The 20,090-nt window shown below is 47.7% G+C and overlaps 1 protein-coding gene and 1 long non-coding RNA gene across 2 annotated transcripts in view; one reads left to right on the forward strand and one right to left on the reverse strand.

Moving 5' to 3' along the window:
• Positions 1-611, reverse strand: part of LOC115095786 (eukaryotic translation initiation factor 3 subunit A-like) — a 502,216-nt gene extending 501,605 nt beyond the window's left edge. Inside the window, exons 1-2 of the mRNA XM_029609944.1 lie at positions 476-611; positions 171-223 (exon numbers count right to left, since the gene is read on the reverse strand). Of these exons, the coding sequence (XP_029465804.1) occupies positions 171-199 (29 nt within the window). The 5' untranslated portion in view covers positions 200-223; positions 476-611. The remainder of the gene's footprint in view (positions 1-170; positions 224-475) is intronic.
• LOC115095787 lies at positions 606-16,737 on the forward strand. Its single transcript, XR_003857868.1, has 3 exons — positions 606-810; positions 15,442-15,673; positions 16,234-16,737. It is a non-coding gene; the product is annotated as an uncharacterized LOC115095787 (long non-coding RNA).
• The last annotated feature ends 3,353 nt before the right edge of the window (positions 16,738-20,090 follow it).

The following is a 20,090-nucleotide window of genomic DNA, read 5'->3' on the forward strand; positions in this document are numbered from 1 at the left end:
GATTACAAAACGTTTATCAGATTTATACTTACCCAGAAGGCGCAGGGATACATACCTACCTACCTTCTGGCAATCCCTAGAAAATTAAAGGAATTGCTAGCACGTTTATATTTTCACTGCTGGTCGGAAGGCCCCACTCATTGTTACTTCCACCTTGGGCGGATACTTACCCATTTGGAACACTATTCTTCTTTACCATGGTGTAAAACGAAGTGGATGATCACTGCACCAAACAAAACAAGTTCGCGATTAAAAGGTTCGAAAAAAATCGCTGCAGTTATTCCGCTAAAGCTGTTGCATATTTTACTATTATGCAATTAATAGGAAACAGGATCGACAGCTACCAACAGGCCTTTATGCAGAAAAACGCCCTCCGGCAGGGCTAATCAACTACGAGGAATTTATGAAACTACCGAAATCCTCTTTTTAGCTTGTCTTACTGTCCCATCTCACATTCAACGGTATCTAAACGTACCCTACAAGCTTGGTTTTCAGAGTTAGTCAGCGACCACGCTAACACCAACTCACTACGCAGAAGCTTCCAGTGAGAAGAAACCGCGACGCGCATGCGCAGCTGCCAGCCTAGCCCTTTGCAAAAGGCGGGGTTGGGCTACAAACCTTCTACGCTTGCGGATGGGGTGGCAGAATTTCTCACGCAGGCGCTTATTATTAACGTAATTCTTTTTTTGTTTGTGTAGGAGAAATGGTAACAGTACAGTGTGTGAGATTTAAGGCCACTAGTTAATGCTTCTTTGTCACTGGCTTTCTGCGTGACTACTGAGTGACCGTTATTATATTGGTGAACACCAGGTATTTATCTTCAGGGCTAATGGCATCCTGTATAAAAACTGAAATTGCCCACCCATTTTCCCCTCTTCGCGAATAATACAGCTTTGCTTATACCACTTCCTGCAGCCTTGTTTTTCCATCCTCCATTCCTGGTTATTAACGTCCTTCCCAGCCTTCTCCTTTTATCTTTGCTTCCAACCCTGTCCCAACTTCCCTCTTATTTGCCTCCCCCAACATATGCCTTCCTACATTCCATCCCTGTGCCCACCTTTTCATTCTATTTTTTCTCGCTTTTGCATTCCATTCCTGCCCCATACCCTAATAGGAGAGCCGTGTATGTCTAGTACCGCTTTATAAATGATGAATAATAGTAGTAGGAGCAGTACTGGGGTACTTTTAAATGCTGTTTCCTGCGGCTAGGTCTCTCTGTCTGCTACACCATTCAAACACTGTACTGCCATCGTAGCAGAAAGCGGTGTTTAAAAGTGCTGGATCCCCAACACACGGGCCGATACAGTAAGGACACGTTAGAAAGAGTGCGGCAGTGCCGGGCGCACCCTCGTTGGCCGCACGCACAGTTCAGATCACATACCGCTCGATACTCTATTTAAATTGCTTGCAAATGCAAGCCGCATCCAACCCGCGTCCAACGTGTGTCCATGAAGCGCAATCCTTTTTACTGTATAGGCGGTATATTCAGCGCCTATACAGTATCCCGGGTGCGCTGGTACCTGTCATTTCAAATGTCAATAGAAATGACAGGTACCAGGAAGTGGATCCCAAATTAAACCAAAAGAAAACCTAAAATCCCCGAATCATTGCAGGTGAAAAGCGACTAGACATGTAAAGTATTAAGTGTAAGCAAAGTTAACTTACTTTTTCTTTCAGCCCTCCCGGGGGCAGCCGGCAGCGAAAGCGGCTTCCAGCGGCCCCCGCCGGCGAAGATTGACGAATGCACGCCCGTAGTGAACGGGCGCCGTGACGTCACGCACGCAGGTTCATACGCGTTTGCTGACTTGGGGGCCTGTCAATTTGGGCGCTCAAGCCAGCAACGCTAGTGAACGGGCGCAGTGACGTCACGCACGCCCGTTCATACGCTTTCGCTGACTTGGGGGGCCCGTCAATTTGGGTGCTCAAGCCATCGAAGCGCATGAACGGACGTGCGTGACGTCACATGCTGCAAGATGGCGCTGGGGGGATTTATATGGCAGATGGGGAAAGGTGGGCTACATTTCTGGAGATGAAAGACTGGCTGACAGGAGCTGGCAGGCTGTAAGAGACCAGAGACAGCCAAACAGAGCAGACAGAGATGGAGGCAGGAGAGTGCTGGTATCCAGAACGGGGAAAAATTTAGCAAGCAGCCAGCATGTCAGAGACTGAGAGCACTGTGCCCAAACAGGAGACAAGGTGACTGCCAAGAGCCGGTGTAAAATCTCCCCTGCAGGAGGGAGCACAGATGAGTAGTATCTGTTTCACAAAGGAGAGACTGTCAGAGTGTAGTATTGCAGAAGAGCTCAGAGAAAAAAACAAAAAACTAGACTCAGTGTTTATATTCCACAGAAGAAAAAATAACAGACTGAAGTTTTGCCTTTTTCTAAAGCCAAGCCAGTGTGAGCAGGATCAGCACTTAAATCTGTCCCCCCAAGCAAGATAGGGCCATTTCACAGGCACACAGCAAACTCTTGGATCTTACCAGCAAGCTGAGGTGTATTAAAACCCTGGGCCCATCAAAATTGTGCACCACCAATAGTTAAGGACAGCAGTGGGAAATTTGATTCTTGATTCTTGGGCACCTAAGCTTTTACTTTAGCAAGTTTGAATCTGTTACTGACTTTTGAAAATTGCAGGGCAGACAGAAGATATATATACACACTCTATATACTGTGTATGTATAATATTTTATGCTCTATTAATGTCATTGTTCCTCCCTTCTTAATTCCCTGTTTCCTTTCTCTGGTTACAAGTAAAGTGTTGCAAAGTTTTGCTTTGTGTCCCGATTGCCTATGGTACCCTAGTCTAAGCAACAAGGAGAGGGAAACAAAGATAACATGAAAGGTGAATCAGTGGTACAGGATCTATCTCTTCTAAGTATTATTCTATAACACCCCCCCCCCCCTACCACCACAACTGTGGTGCATATGAGGGTTCTGTACAGATTACCCCCTCCCTTGGTGGCAGGTTCCACGCATTAACAGGGTGGGGGGGGGGGGGAGCTAAAGATACCTCTGAGGTATTTAAATCTCTATCATAATTCACTTCTCCTCCAGGGTATACATATTATTTACATCCTTAAATCCTTCCTCATAAGCTTTACAATAAAGCTTCAATCCTACATTTAAGAAGTAATATTTCAAAGCGATAGTAACTCAATAATATACCTGGACTTGACCAACATTACTCTAATAATGATTTTGTTTATGAAATTGTAACCGAACTTTATTGGCACCTGTTAGAATGTACGATATCCTACATTTACTTACCTTAGTCTATGTGCCTATTTGTAAACCGTTGCGATGGTATATAACTTAGCGACGGTATAGAAAAGTTTTTAAATAAATAAATAAAGATCACTGAGCAATGCCATTTTAGATGCCACTATCTGGATTGACTCCATCCTGTTTATATCCTTTGGAAGGTGCGGCTTCCAGATTTGTATACAGTATTCAAAATGAGGTCTCTCCAGGGACTTATACGGGGCAACATCACCTCCCTTTCTCTGCTGACTACTCCTTGTTCTGGCTTTTGCCATCGCCTTATCCACCTGTTTGGCACCTTGAGATCATCAGATACCATCGCCCCACATCCCACTCTTATTGCAGTATGTGCATAGAAGAATTTCTCCCCCTAGACCAACCTTTTTGGAAGCATGAACCCTTTACAACTCCAAAATCTTTGCAGATCCCCCAACATGCTTCTTTCATTTTTACATGCAGTTATGCCATATGTAGAAAAGCTATTAATGTAATAATAAAGAAATAATTACATGCACACCAGATTTATTCCAATTTTTTTTCTTCAAAAATATATTATTGAAATAAAATATACAAAATAAAATTAAACTATTAACAAAAATGTATTTACATGGGGGGGGGCAATGGGGGGGTGGGTGCTGGGAAAAAAAGGGGACGGAGCATGCCATGGGGGAGGAGGAGGAGCGCCGTCATTGACAGTCCGCAGGCGATGGCGGTCCTGCTGGAGCCCGCGCCAAGACCAGCAGTGACTGAGCTCCTGCGATTGCTCACAGGAGCTCAACCACCTCCTGCAGGTCGTGCAGGAGTGTCACCACCTGCGCTGCCATTCCCTCCAGGGTGTCCATGCGGCTGGAGATCTGCACCAGGAGGTACAGCATTGAGTCTAGGCGCCCCTCAATGCTGCCCTCCGGCCGATCTCCAGCCCTGGACAGCCCCGGAGAGGCAGGGCCGACAACGTCAATGACGCTGTCCTCCTCATCTCCCATGGCAGGCGGGGCGGGCGGGCGGGTTGGGAGAGAGTTGGGGCGGAAAATTTTGCGGGGGGTGGGGGGGGTGGATTGTAGATGGGGACAGGCAAAATAACAGGCGCTCCAAAATGGGGGTGGGCGGGTTGGCAGGGGGAGCAGGAGACATTTGGGGGGAGGGGAACTGGGACAGGAAGGATCACGGGAGGATGGTCCATGGTGGGGGGGGGGGGGGCCCATCTCTTCCTCTGAAGTATCTGAAAAGAGAAAAAATTAAGGCCTTAACCCCGTCCTACATGAATTCATGCACAACAAGAAACAGAACCTAGCTACATTTTTAACAGGAACATTACCGGTTCCATTTCACACATCTACACGTGCAAATTTCATTGGTGTGACAAATGGCACAAAGTATGCCGATGCTATTAAAGGCTCACCATGGCGTTGTTCCCACGTAGCTTGTTCTTCCTCCCCGCCATCATCTGTGCTGCTCTCTGAAAACAGAAATATTTAAATTTTCGCAGCTGCGCATGCAAAGATGGAGAATAGTACAATAGTAAATTTATTTATCGCTTTCAGCTCGCCCTTTAAATCTATTAACTGCACCTACTGTCCTCTCTTCTGTGGGCCCGCAGGGCCCTCAGGTACTCCGGCTCCTCCTTCCGGATCCTGCGCGCCCGCTTCTTCAATGCCTCTATCTGTCGGTTATACAATAGCAAAAGGAAAAGGAAGTTGAACTACAAATTGAGAGGCTGAACTAAATTCAAACCCAACCAGTCTAACAAGTGAAGTGTCATTTTTACATTTGTCATCCGCATCCCAATACAAATCTAGTGCCCAAATACTTCAAACAAGTCAAGTCCCATGTGTCCTGCTGTGGCGCACAGCTCTACAAAGCGACCACCCAAATAAAATTGGTTGTATCTGACGGTTGGAATCTTACAGTTTCCAACCGTCAGATACAACAATACTAAACAAACCCACTAATCAAAGATGTTTAACTTGTAGTTTTCCATGCCCGTTACAAAATAACAAAAAATAGATGCCTATAAACGTACCTCCCTCGGATAGTCGGCTTGGGCGTTGTATTGCACCCTGAGCGCCCGCCAGGCCTCGTCGGCCCTCTCCTGGTCCCGCGGGTGCCCAGGGTGGAAGAATAGGTGGCGGTCGTCTTTGGCCACCAACTGGGCCAGCAGCCTCACATCCCCATCGGAGAAGTTTATCGACCTCCCTCTCGGCAATTTTGCTAGCGATTAAAAAATGGCCGCCCGGAAGTGTCATTGCACATGCGAGCGCCGTGCAACCTGCTTCCGGCCCCTTTCCTCCGCCATGTTCCTATGGCGGAACAAAATTGGCACTCAAGCCTAGACTTAAGTGTGCCTTCGTTTTGCAACGGAGGAACAAAACAGGCGCTCAAGCCTAGACTTAAGCGTCCCTTCGTTTCGCTGTTTTGCAACGGAGGAACAAAACAGGCGCTCAAGCCTAGACTTAAGCGTGCCTTCGGTTCGCTGTTTTGCAACAGCGGAACACAACAGGCGCTCAAGCCTAGACTTAAGCATCCCTTCGTTTCGCCGTTTTGCAACGGCGGAACAAAATTGGCGCTCAAACCTAGACTTAAGCGTGCCTTCGTTTCGCCGTTTTGCAACGGAGGAACAAAACAGGCGCTCAAGCCTAGACTTAAGCGTCCCTTCGTTTCGCCATTTTGCAACGGAGGAACAAAACAGGCGCTCAGGCCTAGACTTAAGCGTCCCTTCGGTTCGCTGTTTTGCAACAGCGGAACATAGCAGGCGCTCAAGCCTAGACTTAAGCATCCCTTCGTTTCGCCGTTTTGCAACGGCGGAACACAACAGGCGCTCAAGCCTAGACTTAAGCGTCCCTTCGGTTCGCCATTTTGCAACGGAGGAACAAAACAGACGCTCAAGCCTAGCCTAACTTTGCAGGCCTTTAGGGCTGGACATGGACGTTCCCGCCATTTTTGCCGCCTTTCTAGAACTGGAGTTTCCGATTGGTCCAAACTGGAGTTTCCTGTTGGTTTTGAAACTGGAGTTTCCGATTGGTCCAAACTGGAGTTTCCTATTGGTTTTCAAACTGGAGTTTCGTATTGGTTTTGGAACTCTAGTTTCCAATTGGCCAGCACAGCATCATAATCCTACCATGGGCGTGTATATAGGTCGCTCCCCTGAATGGAAAAGTCCCTTTCGACTTCGTTTGGACAAGGACACACCGTGTACAACTGTTTCGTCGGATATCAAACGGGAGATCGTCAAGGCTTTCAGCAGGTAAGCATTGCAAAGCACGCTTTTTTTTTCTCGCAAAAACTAGGCTTCCCTTGTGGTGAACCATGTGCCTTTGCAACTCTTTTATGTGTGCTCATGCTTGGGCGCACAAGGAGGAAGCCTAGAATCCACCGTCCCTTTGCCCCATGTGCCTGTGCTACTGTCGTCTATGCGCTTTGACTTGTGCGTCCATGCATGAAGAGCAGAGTTTGGCGTTCCTTTGGTTCTGCGCTTGCCATGGACGTTGGTAAGCTAAAATGGCCGCCGAACAAGGACGTTCATGTTTTTTTCTCACATCCCTCCACAGGATCGGAATCCATGGTGGGAAGGCTGTTTTTCATTGTCTTCTTTGGAATATTAAGTGATGTTGCCTGGTTATGTTTCCGTCTTCTTTGCATTCAATCTGTCTCTGATGTTTCTCACTTGCAGTTCCTATATTTAACCCTTCAACTTGTATTTCACCTGGTGTTTTGTCTTTTACTGTTACCAGTTTATAGGGGTGTGCATCCATTTTTGACGTATTGGCGATCCGCAACGTATTTTGTCCTATCCGTTAAATACGTGGGGAGGCGAAATGCATCACGACTCCCCACGTATTTAACGGATTTTCTGTTTAATTCGGTGCGCCCAGCGGCGCGCGCTTTTCTTCGCCCCCATTAGCTACTTACTATCTACGATTTGCACAAAATGGCAGCCCCCCTGCGGTAACTATGCCAACCTGTCTGACCCTTTCCTGTGAGTCACAGTGACTCACAGGAAAGGGTTGGACAGGTCGGCATGGATACCGGAATGCAGCGTATCCGCGCTGACATTGTCTGAGCTGCACTGAATGCAGCCAATAGCGCTGTCATTCAGTGCTCTCTGTCGATTTCACTGATGAGCCAGCAGTATATAAACATCAGCAAGAGGAGCCACGCACTTATTTCCAGCGATGCTGTGGGAGATGGGCTGCTGGGTGGAAGAGGGAGGAGGCTGAACTAAGAGAGATAGGCTACTAGTAAAGGAAAGAAAATTATTCTTTGGTTTGCTGCAGTGCCAGGGTCAGCTACAGCTGCTACTAGTCCTGTTTCTTTCAAGCTGTTTATTTTGGTCATCTCTGACCGAGAAGAGAAGCTGTGCTAAGTCAGCTAGCACTGACCACCATTTAGGGTGTTGGGCTGGCTTGGAGAGATATATTATTTTCAATTTCATCCATTTTTCTGGAGTGACAAAAATTCCTGTTTTTTTTAATTCCAATTATTTAGTCTCTCAGTGCACTGGGCTTCACTGGGCAGTTTAACAGGCTGGGTCTGTGCAGTCAAGTGCCCAGGGAGTCTGCCTCTTTTGTGCTTACAAGCAAGCAGCTTCTGTGGGCACGCCACACACATTAGTGCACTGCCAGGCACCATGACAGTGGGCAGTGGGTAGTTTAAACAGACTGATCCTAACCATTGGGTGGGTCTGTGCAGTGAATTGCCCAGGGAATCTGCCTCTTTTGTGCTTACAAGCAAGCAGTGTCTGTGTGCACGCCACACACATTAGTGCACTGCCAGGCACCGTGACAGTGGGCAGTGGGTAGCTTTAACAGATTGATCCTAATTATTGGGTGGGTCTGTGCAGTCAAGTGCCCAGGGAGTCTGCCTCTTTTGTGCTTACAAGCAAGCAGCTTCTGTGTACACGCCACACATTAGTGCACTGCCAGGCACCGTGACAGTGGGCAGTGGGTAGTTTAAACAGACTGATCCTAACTATTGGGTGGGTCTGTGCAGTCAAGTGCCCAGGGAGTCTGCCTCTTTTGTGCTTACAAGCAAGCAGCGTCTGTGTGCACGTCACACACATTAGTGCACTGCCAGGCACCGTGACAGTGGGCAGTGAGTAGTTTAAACAGACTGATCCTAACTATTGGGTGGGTCTGTGCAGTCAATTGCCCAGGGAGTCTGCCTCTTTTGTGCTTACAAGCAAGCAGCGTCTGTGTGCACGCCACACACATTAGTGCACTGCCAGGCACCGTGACAGTGGGCAGTGGGTAGCTTTAACAGATTGATCCTAACTATTGGGTGGGTCTGTGCAGTCAAGTGCCCAGGGAGTCTGCCTCTTTTGTGCTTACAAGCAAGCAGTGTCTGTGTGCACGCCACACACATTAGTGCACAGCCAGGCACCGTGACAGTGGGCAGTGTTATTACTCAGTCACATTAAATCCATAATGTCAGGGAAAGAGAGATGTAATCGAGTGATATGGACTGGCAGAGGAGGCACCTCAAAAGACACTAATGCAACACCACCAGTACAGCTAAAAAGGCAACTGTCGCAATCTAAACTCTTTGTAGGGGATGGCAGTTCCATGCCAAAAAAAATGAAATCTGACCATGACACATCGCCATCGCCACCACTTGTTTCTGGCCCTGTAGTTTTGGAGGTGAGGGAAGGGGAGGCAGAGTCATGCCAGACAAAATGTAGACACCCAAAAGCAGCAGGGGGACAGAAGTCTCAACTAACACTTAACGTTGATAAGGTAGCACAGTCACTGTTTGCTTCTGATTCAAATGAATCTTCTTGTGTGGGATTCTCATCAGAAACGGAAGAAGTAATAGCTGACGAATCTTCGGTAGAATCAGTTAGTCCTGTCTTAGCCTCCAGAAATGTCAGCAGGGGAGAGATGACAGTGATAACGAGGAGGAGGAAGAGCAGTCAGAACGGGCACAGAGGGTGACTGATGCCCCCTCTGGCATTGCTTCTCAGGGTGCACCCACTACCTCAACTCCAGTGCCAGCATCCACTCCCAAGGTGTTAGAGAGGGGAGGATCACGAAAGACATCTCCGATCTGGAAACACTTTAAAGTGATGGAAAACCCGCGTTATGCTCGGTGTAATTACTGTGCCAGGGATATTAGCAGAGGCAAGCAAATGGGACATCTATCTAACTTTGGCATGAACCATCATATGAAGAGGCAACACCCAACAAGATTACTGCCATCTGGGGATGGTGGCAGTTCCAATCGGGGGACCCCTTCCAACCAGTGTGCAGTGGTAGGAAAGCAGCAGAGTCAGCCCACGCCCTCATCCCCTTCTATCAGTCAGGCGGCAGGCCAGCAACCCCCTGACATGTGGCAGAAGCGACAATCCACCATGGAGGAAATGGGGTGGAGTGCGGTAACGCTATCCTGGGGTAGGAGGTAGGCAGCCTCAAAAGTAACCAGGACCATTGGGGAAATGATTGCCCTCGATGACCAGCCGTTGCAGCTAGTGCAGAATGTGGGTTTCAAGCGTTTTTTGAAGGTCGTACTTCCAAATTACAAAATCCCGTGCAGAACCACATTTAGTAGAAAGGTCATCCCCAGCCTGTACAAGCAGTGTCGCAGTCGAATGCAAGCACTGCTAGCTAAGGCAGACGGAAGAGTGCATTTCACCTGCGATATCTGGACCGCCATGAATGCTGCACACTCTTACCTCTCTCTGACAGCACACTGGTGGGACATGGCTGAGGCAGGGGCAGCCAGCAGCTCTATTACTGAAGAAGTAACAGGGTGGAGGTGGGCTTTACTGCACACCCACCTGACGGACCAGACCCATACCGCAGCCAATATTTTAGCATGCATCAGACAGATGCTGGAGGGCTGGCAACTACACCAGCGAGACAGGAAAACGTAGGCAGGGTTCTTTGTCACAGACAATGGTGCAAACATGGTTAAGGCAATAACCAATGGGAGGTTTAAGAACATCCGATGTTTTGCACACCCTCTGCACTTGGTAGTGAAGTCAGCTCTGGGCTTGGAGTCCAATGACAAAGAGAATGAATACCTGCATAGGTTAATACAGAAGTGCAGGAACATAGCAGCACACTTCCACAGAAGTGTCAAGGCGGGGCAGGTTCTCCGACAAAAGCAGACTGATTTGGATATGCCTCACAAGCGTCTCATTCAAGACATTGCCACCCGGTGGAATTCCACCTTTATGATGCTGGAGAGGTTACTGGAGATGCAGACACCCCTTCATGAACTTTCTGGTACAATGGACATAGGTGTGCAGAATCCCCTAGGGCATCATGATTGGTTAGTCATGAGTCAGCTGGTAAAAATCCTGCAGCCCTTCAAGGATGTCATGGAGGAGCTGAGTTCCAGAAGTGCCACCTTGGCTGACATCATCCCTATAGTTAATTTCCTGGATGAACATTTGGAGGCCTTTAAAAAGGAAGAGGGAATGACTGCTGAGGTGCTACAGTGTCTGGACATTTTGCAGCAGCAGGTGAAAGACAGATTAAGGCCTTTAACAGACGACCGCACATACATGCTCGCCTCTGTCTGTGATCCCCGTGTGAAAGGTAAACTCGCTCTACAGTCCAATTGTCTGTCATTTGTGAAGGAGCTACTGTTAGCAAAGGTCCGTGAACAGGAGCACCATAGGCGGAGACAGATTAGGCTTGAAGCAGAGGTGGAAACAGCAGGCACATCAGAGAGTTGTACTGCTAGCCCAAGCAGGAGCAGCACTGTGTCAGCGACAGATAGTACCTCCTCCTCCACGTCAGAACACCCAAGGCATGTTGCCCATAAAGATTCATCAGTTGTGCAACGGGTGAGAGAGAAAGCAGCTGGATTGAGGGACTTTGAGCCCGCCCAAGCACAGGAGCCAGCAGCACAGCTGTCAGTGACACGGTATCTCTCAGAGCCGATAGAGAAAATACAGACAGATCCGCTGGCATATTGGGCACACAAGTTCACTGTCTGGCCACACCTAGCCAAAGTGGCTCAGCGATATCGTCATGTCCACCAACCAGTGTGCCCAGTGAACGTGTCTTTTCAATGACAGGGGATATCATGAGCCCTCACCGCTCAAGGCTGGCACCAGAGTTGATGGAAATGCTAGTGTTTTTGAAAGTAAACCTGCCTTTATATGGGTTTCCAAATTTTCCCTGTGAATGGCAAGATGACTAAAAGCAATTCAAAGCCTTGCAGCAGCTCCAATTGCCTCCTATGCTCCAGATAATATAAGCACTGCAGCACATGTACCTGACATGAAACGCTGTGCCTGACCGTCAACTGTCCAGACCTTGTGTTCCTACAAGTGTTTGACCTCGATTGCTGTGCCTGTTCATCCAGGCCTTGTGTCCCTAGGTGGGATTGACCTCTGTCCTTGACTGCTGTGCCTGTCCATCCAAGCCTTGTGTCCTACAAGGGTTTCACTTAGATTGTATGCCCTCTGGGGATAGGGAAATACCTACAGTACCTGAGTGTAATCAACTATGAAGTGCTGGAAATGTTTGAAAATAAGAATATAAATAAATTAAGAAAAAGAAATTACTATCCCTGTCCATCCAGGCCTTATGTCCCTAGGTGGGATTGACCTCTGTCCTCGACTGCTTTGCCTGTCAGTCCGGGCCTTGTGTTCCTTCAAGTGTTTGACTTCAATTGCTGTGCCTGTTCATCCAGGCCTTGTGTCCCTAGGTGGGATTGACCTCTGTCCTCGACTGCTTTGCCTGTCAGTCCGGACCTTGTGTTCCTACAAGTGTTTGACTTCGATTGCTGTGCCTGTTCATCCAGGCCTTGTGTCCCTAGGTGGGATTGACCTCTGTCCTCGACTGCTTTGCCTGTCAGTCTGGGCCTTGTGTTCCTACAAGTGTTTGACTTCGATTGCTGTGCCTGTTCATCCAGGCCTTGTGTCCCTAGGTGGGATTGACCTCTGTCCTCGACTGCTTTGCCTGTTCATCCAGACCTTGTGTCCCTAGGTGGGATTGACCTCTGTCCTCGACTGCTGTGTCTGTCAGTCCGGGCCTTGTGTTCCTTCAAGTGTTTGACTTCAATTGCTGTGCCTGTTCATCCAGGCCTTGTGTCCCTAGGTGGGATTGACCTCTGTCCTCGACTGCTTTGCCTGTCAGTCTGGACCTTGTGTTCCTACAAGTGTTTGACTTCGATTGCTGTGCCTGTTCATCCAGGCCTTGTGTCCCTAGGTGGGATTGACCTCTGTCCTCGACTGCTGTGCCTGTCCATCCAGGCCTTGTGTCCTACAAGGGTTTCACTTAGATTGTATGCCCTCTGGGGATAGGGAAATACCTACAGTACCTGAGTGTAATCAACTATGAAGTGCTGGAAACGTTTGAAAATAAGAATATAAATAAATTAAGAAAAAAAATTTACTATCCCTGTCCATCCAGGCCTTATGTCCCTAGGTGGGATTGACCTCTGTCCTCGACTGCTGTGCCTGTCTGTCCGGGCCTTGTGTTCCTTCAAGTGTTTGACTTCGATTGCTTTGCCTGTTCATCCAGGCCTTGTGTCCCTAGGTGGGCTTGACCTCTGTCCTCGACTGCTGTGCCTGTCTGTCCGGGCCTTGTGTTCCTACAAGTGTTTGACTTCGATTGCTGTGCCTGTTCATCCAGGCCTTGTGTCCCTAGGTGGGCTTGACCTCTGTCCTCGACTGCTTTGCCTGTCAGTCTGGGCCTTGTGTTCCTACAAGTGTTTGACTTCGATTGCTGTGCCTGTTCATCCAGGCCTTGTGTCCCTAGGTGGGATTGACCTCTGTCCTCGACTGCTGTGCCTGTCCATCCAGGCCTTGTGTCCTACAAGGGTTTCACTTAGATTGTATGCCCTCTGGGGATAGGGAAATACCTACAGTACCTGAGTGTAATCAACTATGAAGTGCTGGAAACGTTTGAAAATAAGAATATAAATAAATTAAGAAAAAAAATTACTATCCCTGTCCATCCAGGCCTTATGTCCCTAGGTGGGATTGACCTCTGTTCTCGACTGCTGTGCCTGTTCATCCAGGCCTTGTGTCCCTAGGTGGGATTGACCTCTGTCCTCGACTGCTGTGCCTGTCAGTCCGGGCCTTGTGTTCCTACAAGTGTTTGACTTCGATTGCTGTGCCTGTTCATCCAGGCCTTGTGTCCCTAGGTGGGATTGACTTCTGTCCTCGACTGCTGTGCCTGTTCATCCAGGCCTTATGTCCCTATCAGGGCTCGACCTCTAACGCTGTGCCTGTCTGTCCAGCTTGGAGCTAGGATATAGTTTTCATGACCTTCATAATACGGGCCATTTTCCCAAGCTGTTTCTTTGTTGCTACATTAATGTTTCTAGTGCTATAGAAAACTGGTGGTAGTTGTACTCAAGTTCATCCTCTGTGTTCCCATTGTTTACAGAGGCACTGTACGGTACAAAGTCAACATAGGTTGATATTGCAGATTTGGACTTGAGTAGCAGTATTCTTATTTCTGAGAGCTCTTCAAGTTCCTTTGTCATCAGCTGAAGTGCGTAAGTACAGTCGGTATTCACTAGACGCCAACGGTATTCACTAGACGCCAACGGTATACACTGGACGCCAACGGTATTCACTAGACGCCAACGGAAACACCCCACTCTAGGGGTGAACCTGTTCTAGGGAGTCCTTTCCTGCACAAAGGAAAGGGAACTGTCTCCTGGGCCAGCCTGTCTTTCCCCTATCAAAACCATAGGGACCAGACTACCTCCGCTCTGCCAGCCTGTCTTGCCCCTATCAGCTTTCTGCCACTCTGCTTTTCTGCCATACACCAGATGACTCACTTAACTCCTTGTGGTGTTCTTGCCACTCTCATGGTTCCTCAGTGTGTTGGTGCTAGTCTGTCTGCTTGCTATGTTCCCCCTTCATTGTGCTGTTGGATGTCAATGCCACTTGTCTTGCCGCTTTGCCTGTCGTGCTGCCTTCGATGGTTCATGCATCTGCTATCGGTGCTCTCTTTTGAAGCTGTGGTGTGGTTTTGACATTCTCACTGCTGCTTTGTGCCTCTGTTAAAGCTCTCTTGCCACTTCTGGTACCCCTTTGCACTTTTCCAGTGCCTTAGGCTATTCATGCCACTTTGGTGCCACTTTGCCACAGTCTAAGTACCTTGGAGCTCTTTTGTTGTTGTGATGATTGCTCCCCAGAAGTTTCATGAAAATTGATAATAAAACCCCAATTCTACAGCCAAAAATAGGCTGGAAATCCTTCCCCCATTGACTTTAATGGGAACCGGAAAACGATTTGACATATCGACGTATTGGATTCTCCATACGTCCGAATGCAACGGAAATGACCCCCGACGAATATGTAACACGAATGCAACGAAAGTTTTTTGGCTGCACATCTCTACCAGTTTATGTCGCCCTCTTCTTTGCATTTCTAATGTTTTTGATGTTTCCGTTTAGACTCTTGGCTGTAAGCTATCCAATGTGCCCTGTAACTTAGTGGTCATTGTTTCCCTCTCCTTTGCATTCAGTCTGTCTCTGATGTTTCTCACTTGCAGTCCCTATATTTAACCCTTCAACTTGTATTTTACCTGGTGTTTTGTCTTTTACTGTTACCAGTTTATGTCGCCCTCTTCTTTGCATTTCTAATGTTTTTGATGTTTCGATTTAGACTCTTGGCTGTAAGCTATCCGTTGTGCCCTGTAACCTATTGTTTCCCTCTTCTTTGCATTCAGTCTGACTCTGATGTTTCTCACTTGCAGTCCCTATATTAAAACCTTCAACTTGTATTTTACCTGGTGTTTTGTCTTTTACTGTTACCAGTTTATGTCGCCCTCTTTGTTGCATTTCTAATTTTTTGATGTTTCCATTTAGACTCTTGGCTGTAAGCTATCCGTTGTGCCCTGTAACCTATTGTTTCCCTCTTCTTTGCATTCAGTCTGTCTCTGATGTTTCTCACTTGCAGTCTCTATATTTAACCCTTCAACTTGTATTTTACCTGGTGTTTTGTCTTTTACTGTTACCAGTTTATGTCGCCCTCTTCTTTGCATTCTTAAAGTTTTGGATGTTCACCTTGTTATTTTCTCCGATTCAGACACTGATGCCCTGAAAACATAGCATTTCACGGGTGGAGGTGTAGCACGGAGACCGGCAACCGTTAGTGGAATGGCTCTTGATCGAGGCTATACAGGGGCCTCAATATATTCTAGTATATTTAACAGATTTAATCTCCGCCATTCTGTCGATTAATCACGTGCTCTTTGTTACCGTCCAGGTTGAACTATGCCGGGAAAGCGCACTATCGCTGGGGAGAGGCCCATGCCGTGGAGCAGGAGCGAGAGGAAGACTCAAGCGCCTGCCAGCCATCCCGAAAGTGAACCCGTAACGCACGCTTTGAAGAGAAAGAGGTATTGTGCCGTGCTGTATGCGAAAAACATCACCTTCTCTTCAAGTCGAAGATTTCGTGGACCAGCAGAAAAAAGATTTGGGAGAAGATTGCCCAAGATGTAAGCTCCCTTTCTGTGACGCCCAGGGATGTTAAGCAGGTGCAGCACCGGTGGCGGGACACCAAGAAAGAGGTGAAAGAGAAGGCCGTTAAAATCAATGCCTCTGCAAAGAGGACCGGTGGAGGGCCACCATGCAGCATCGTGCTGACACCAGTGGAGGAAATGGTTCTCAGAGCTATGAGGACGGAGGTCGTCGTGGGCGTGCGGACGCAGTACGGTGGCGACTCGGCAGCATGTGCAGATATGTATTTAGCTAAATCTGGTTACCGCAGCATGTGAACTGTATGGTTGATGAGTGGTCAACCGATGTGTGATCGCTCTATTTTGTTTTAAGATTTTCCTACTGTAATAAAAATGTGCATCATTGATTGCCCTACCGTCACTGTACTTGTCGCAATATTATCTGATAGCATTTAGCCAATATGTCACGTCTCTCCTGCCATAAGAATTCTTGTTCCATAACAAAAATATTACAATTTCGTTAGACATTGGTACTGCTATACATTCTGATGAACTCTTCACAATTATGGAATGACGTTGACCTCTTTCTATATCTTTAGCCACAGAAACAATGGACAATGGCGAAGGTGACAGCGAAGAATCCGACCAGAACCAGGAATTCGTGTTTCCACTGCCTAGCGCAGACTCCCCCAGCCAACAGATGTCAACAGGGGACATGGTTTCACTGGATCTGTACGATGTCCCTGTCAACGAAGCACCAGAAGTTGTCCTTGACCTCCAGGATTCGCCCCCCCCCCCCTGGCATTTGAAGACCCGGAACCATCCCAGCTACTCGCTGACGCACCAGTGATGGAGGAAATTGCGCCAGTGGTACCGGACATGGAAGTGCCACTTTTTGGAGATGATGTCCTGAGCAAGCAATTACTGGCTGGAATAACCTCACACCAGGATCATCATCATGAGCAAATCCTCCAGGAACTGCGGTTGCTGAGAGCCGACTTTAGAGAATGTATGGCAGCACTGATTGGCGCAATCCAAGCAGTTGCCTCTAAACTTCCTTCCGCTGACCATTCCTAAAAAGTTAAATAAAAGTTATATTTTGTTTTCAATTTGAGTAAGTGTACTTTTATGTTTTTATTACAACTGGCAAATTCTTATACGGTCACACATGGAGCATAGGATGGGCATGGCAATTGAATAGATCTCGCAGTAGGTGTGAATAAGAGCTTCATTGTTACTGCGGTTGGCGGGGGGTGGGGGGGTGGGACATAACATGTTCATGATGTCTATGACACCCCATTCCCTTAGGCCAGGTATGAAGGCGCAGACGGCTGGAGAAGGGCCCGGGGGGGAGGAGGGGAATCCTTTGTCCTAGGCGGGGCACTCCACATGCAAGAGTATAAAAGACAGGTAATGTTGTATGCTATGGGTCGCCACACATTATTTATGTAACACTTACACTTCACGAAATGTGAATGCTACGTTAAAAAACAGATTTTTATTGCAGGGAAAGCTGTCATATTCAGAGAAGGAAAACTAGATGTGGGCTGAATGTTTGTTAATATAATATCCATGTAACACATCAAGGGATATTTATTCAAGCATAAATAACCATATTCTACTGTCAATATTTCAGTAGCTGGAAACGGCCTGGAGGACCATAAAAGGGAAAATAATTTATCAGGTTTGAATGGGTTGACAAAATATATTCAAGATAGGAAAATATGGATACGATGAAATTGATGTGAATTGTTAAATGGTTTAACGGAGGGGTCATCTTCCGGTAATGTCTTCTGTTCTGAGGAGTACATTTTTAAAGAAATCAATCTCGAATTCTGAAAGAAAATGAGAAAAAAAGGCAAGAGTGAATAGGACATACAGGTACAGAAATGATTAATATCTAGAGATGTGAATCGGAACCGGAATCGATTCACATGTGGGTTTTTTCCCATTGGGCCCGATCGTGTTTTGTTTATCGGCTGCGCCCCAGCCGATAAACAAAAAACCCACCCGACCCTTTAAAAGTAACCCCTTAGCTTCCCCCACCCTCCCGACCCCCCCAAAAATCTTTTTACAGGTACCTGGTGGTCCAGTAGGGGTCCCGGGAGCGATCTCCCGTGATCTCCCACTCCAGGCCGTCCTCCCACTCCCGGGCCGTCGGCTGCCACTAATCAAAATGGCGCCGATGGACCTTTGCCCTTACCTTTACCATGTGACAGGGTATACGTGCCATTGGTCGGATCCTGTCACATGGTAGGAGCACTGGATGGCCGGCGCCATCTTGTGCTCCTACCATGTGTCAGGGGCTGACCAATGGCACCGGTAGCGATCTCCTGCACTCGGGCCATTGGAGGTTTTGGGGGGGGGGGGTCGGGAGAGTGGGGGAAGCTAAGGGGTTATTTTTAAAGGGTAGGGGTGGCTTTATGGGTTATTTTTGTGTGCCGTTTTTCCTGCCCTCCCCTATATCGTGGGATTTTCCTATCGTTTTGGGGGAGCCCCCGCTTTCTGAGGATTTTGAAAATATCGATGATATTTTCCATCGTCCGAAGCCCAATTCACATCCCTATTAATATCTATAATAAAGCACAGCTATGAACTACAATGAAAGCGCAATATCGTCGTAGGGCACTGTAGACAGGAGTGGTTCTATAACAGCAGTAATGAAATGTAATGTTTGACAATAAACTTACAAGAGAAATAACTGTCTATGATCCTTCGGACTTCATAATCCCGTGCAGTGTTATCCGCTTCAGCTGCGAGCTCCACGGGCAGATCGGGTGGCAAGTCTTCGTCAACCTCTGCATGCACACCGAATCTCTGACAAATGTTGTGTAGCATGCAGCAGGCAACAATTATGCTCACGACCTTTTCTGCATTGTATTGCAGGCCCCCCCCCCCCCCCCCCGAGCGATCCAGACATCGAAAACGCCCCTTCAGAACTCCAAAAGTGTGCTCAATCACGTTTCTGGTGCTGCCATGAGCCTCATTGTAGCGTTTTTCGGCAGCTGTGCCTGAGGACTGGAGCGGGGTTAGCAATCAAGGCTTACAGCCATAGCCACCATCACCTATGGGATGAAAAATCCGGGATGCATTGAAAACAACTTTGAGGTGCAAAACACTGTAAACATAGAATGACATAATAAACATTACTGTATAGCGATCATCCTTTACATCTGGAGAACAGAACACATGACAGACAGAATCACGGGAAGTAGCAATTGTCATCTAACCAAGTAGCAATTGTCACTTACCAAGTAGCCAACCTTCACCGTACTTTCCTTTAGGGAATTGGGTACCCAGAGATGAATGTGCGAGAATGTAGGCGTCATGGCAGCTCCCTGGAAAGTTTGCTACAACATTTAGAATACGAAGGCGTGCATCGCAAACCACTTGCACATTCATGCAATGGAAGTGCTTGCGATTTCGGAACGCACTCTCTTCATCCAACCTGGGTGTTAACGCAATATGAGTGCAGTCGATAGCGCCCAACACGTTAGGCATCCCCGCAATACCCATGAATCCACTGCGGATCTGTTACAGTTCAGCTGGATCTGTAGGAAAGACGATGTACTCCCTCATCCGCTTCATCATGGCCTTCAACACCTGTGACAGGTGCCGTGAAACGGAAGCCTGTCACAGGTGTTGAAGTCATACCAGCAATTACGCTCACTGGGTTTTGAAAACTTCCGGTACCAAAAATATTTAAGGCGCACAGAAGTTTATTCAATCTGGGCACAGCATGGTGTCGATTGGCCTGGGGGTCCAGGTCCTCACGCAGGTCTTCATAGAGGGACAAGATTGCCTGTGAGCTCAGCCGGTAGGTTCGGACAACATCTCGCTCACACATGCCAAAAAGCGTTGTCTGTGTGCGAATGAAACGTCCCGGCCGGTGGATGGCCTGCTGATGGCCTGGCATGCAGATGGCACGGCGCTCTGCCTGCAGGGAATACAACAGATGATAAAACCGACGATGATAAAACACACATAATTCAAATTAGTAATGGACACATACAAATGCTTTAACAACGCATTCATGCTTACATCTGCCACAGGGATCTCTTGTGTTCAGTTTGAATGGCAGTACAGAAAAATAATGTAACATGAAAGTGGCTAGAGAGAGATGGACAGATAGTCCGCCATCACTGTTCAGAGTAAACTACAGCCAAACAGATTGTTTTCAATGCAGATATAGCTGACACAAAATCTGTCACATAAAGAAAAACAGGAAATATATACAGATAGAAAAAAAGAAAAAAGAAGCATGGCCATGGACATGGACATGGATCAGCAACACTGTTATAGACAACCATATAGGCGACCGTAGAGGAACCATCTCTCGGTTTAACTATACCGTCCATCCATGCCATAAAGAACGGCGTCCGTTTAAGTCCATGTCTTCTGGCGCCCATCTCTCTGGGCGCCCATCTTCCAACATCCGTAGAGGCGTTATCGTCTC

Source organism: Rhinatrema bivittatum, chromosome 7 (genome assembly GCF_901001135.1).
Source record: "Rhinatrema bivittatum chromosome 7, aRhiBiv1.1, whole genome shotgun sequence".
Classification (NCBI taxonomy): domain Eukaryota; kingdom Metazoa; phylum Chordata; class Amphibia; order Gymnophiona; family Rhinatrematidae; genus Rhinatrema; species Rhinatrema bivittatum.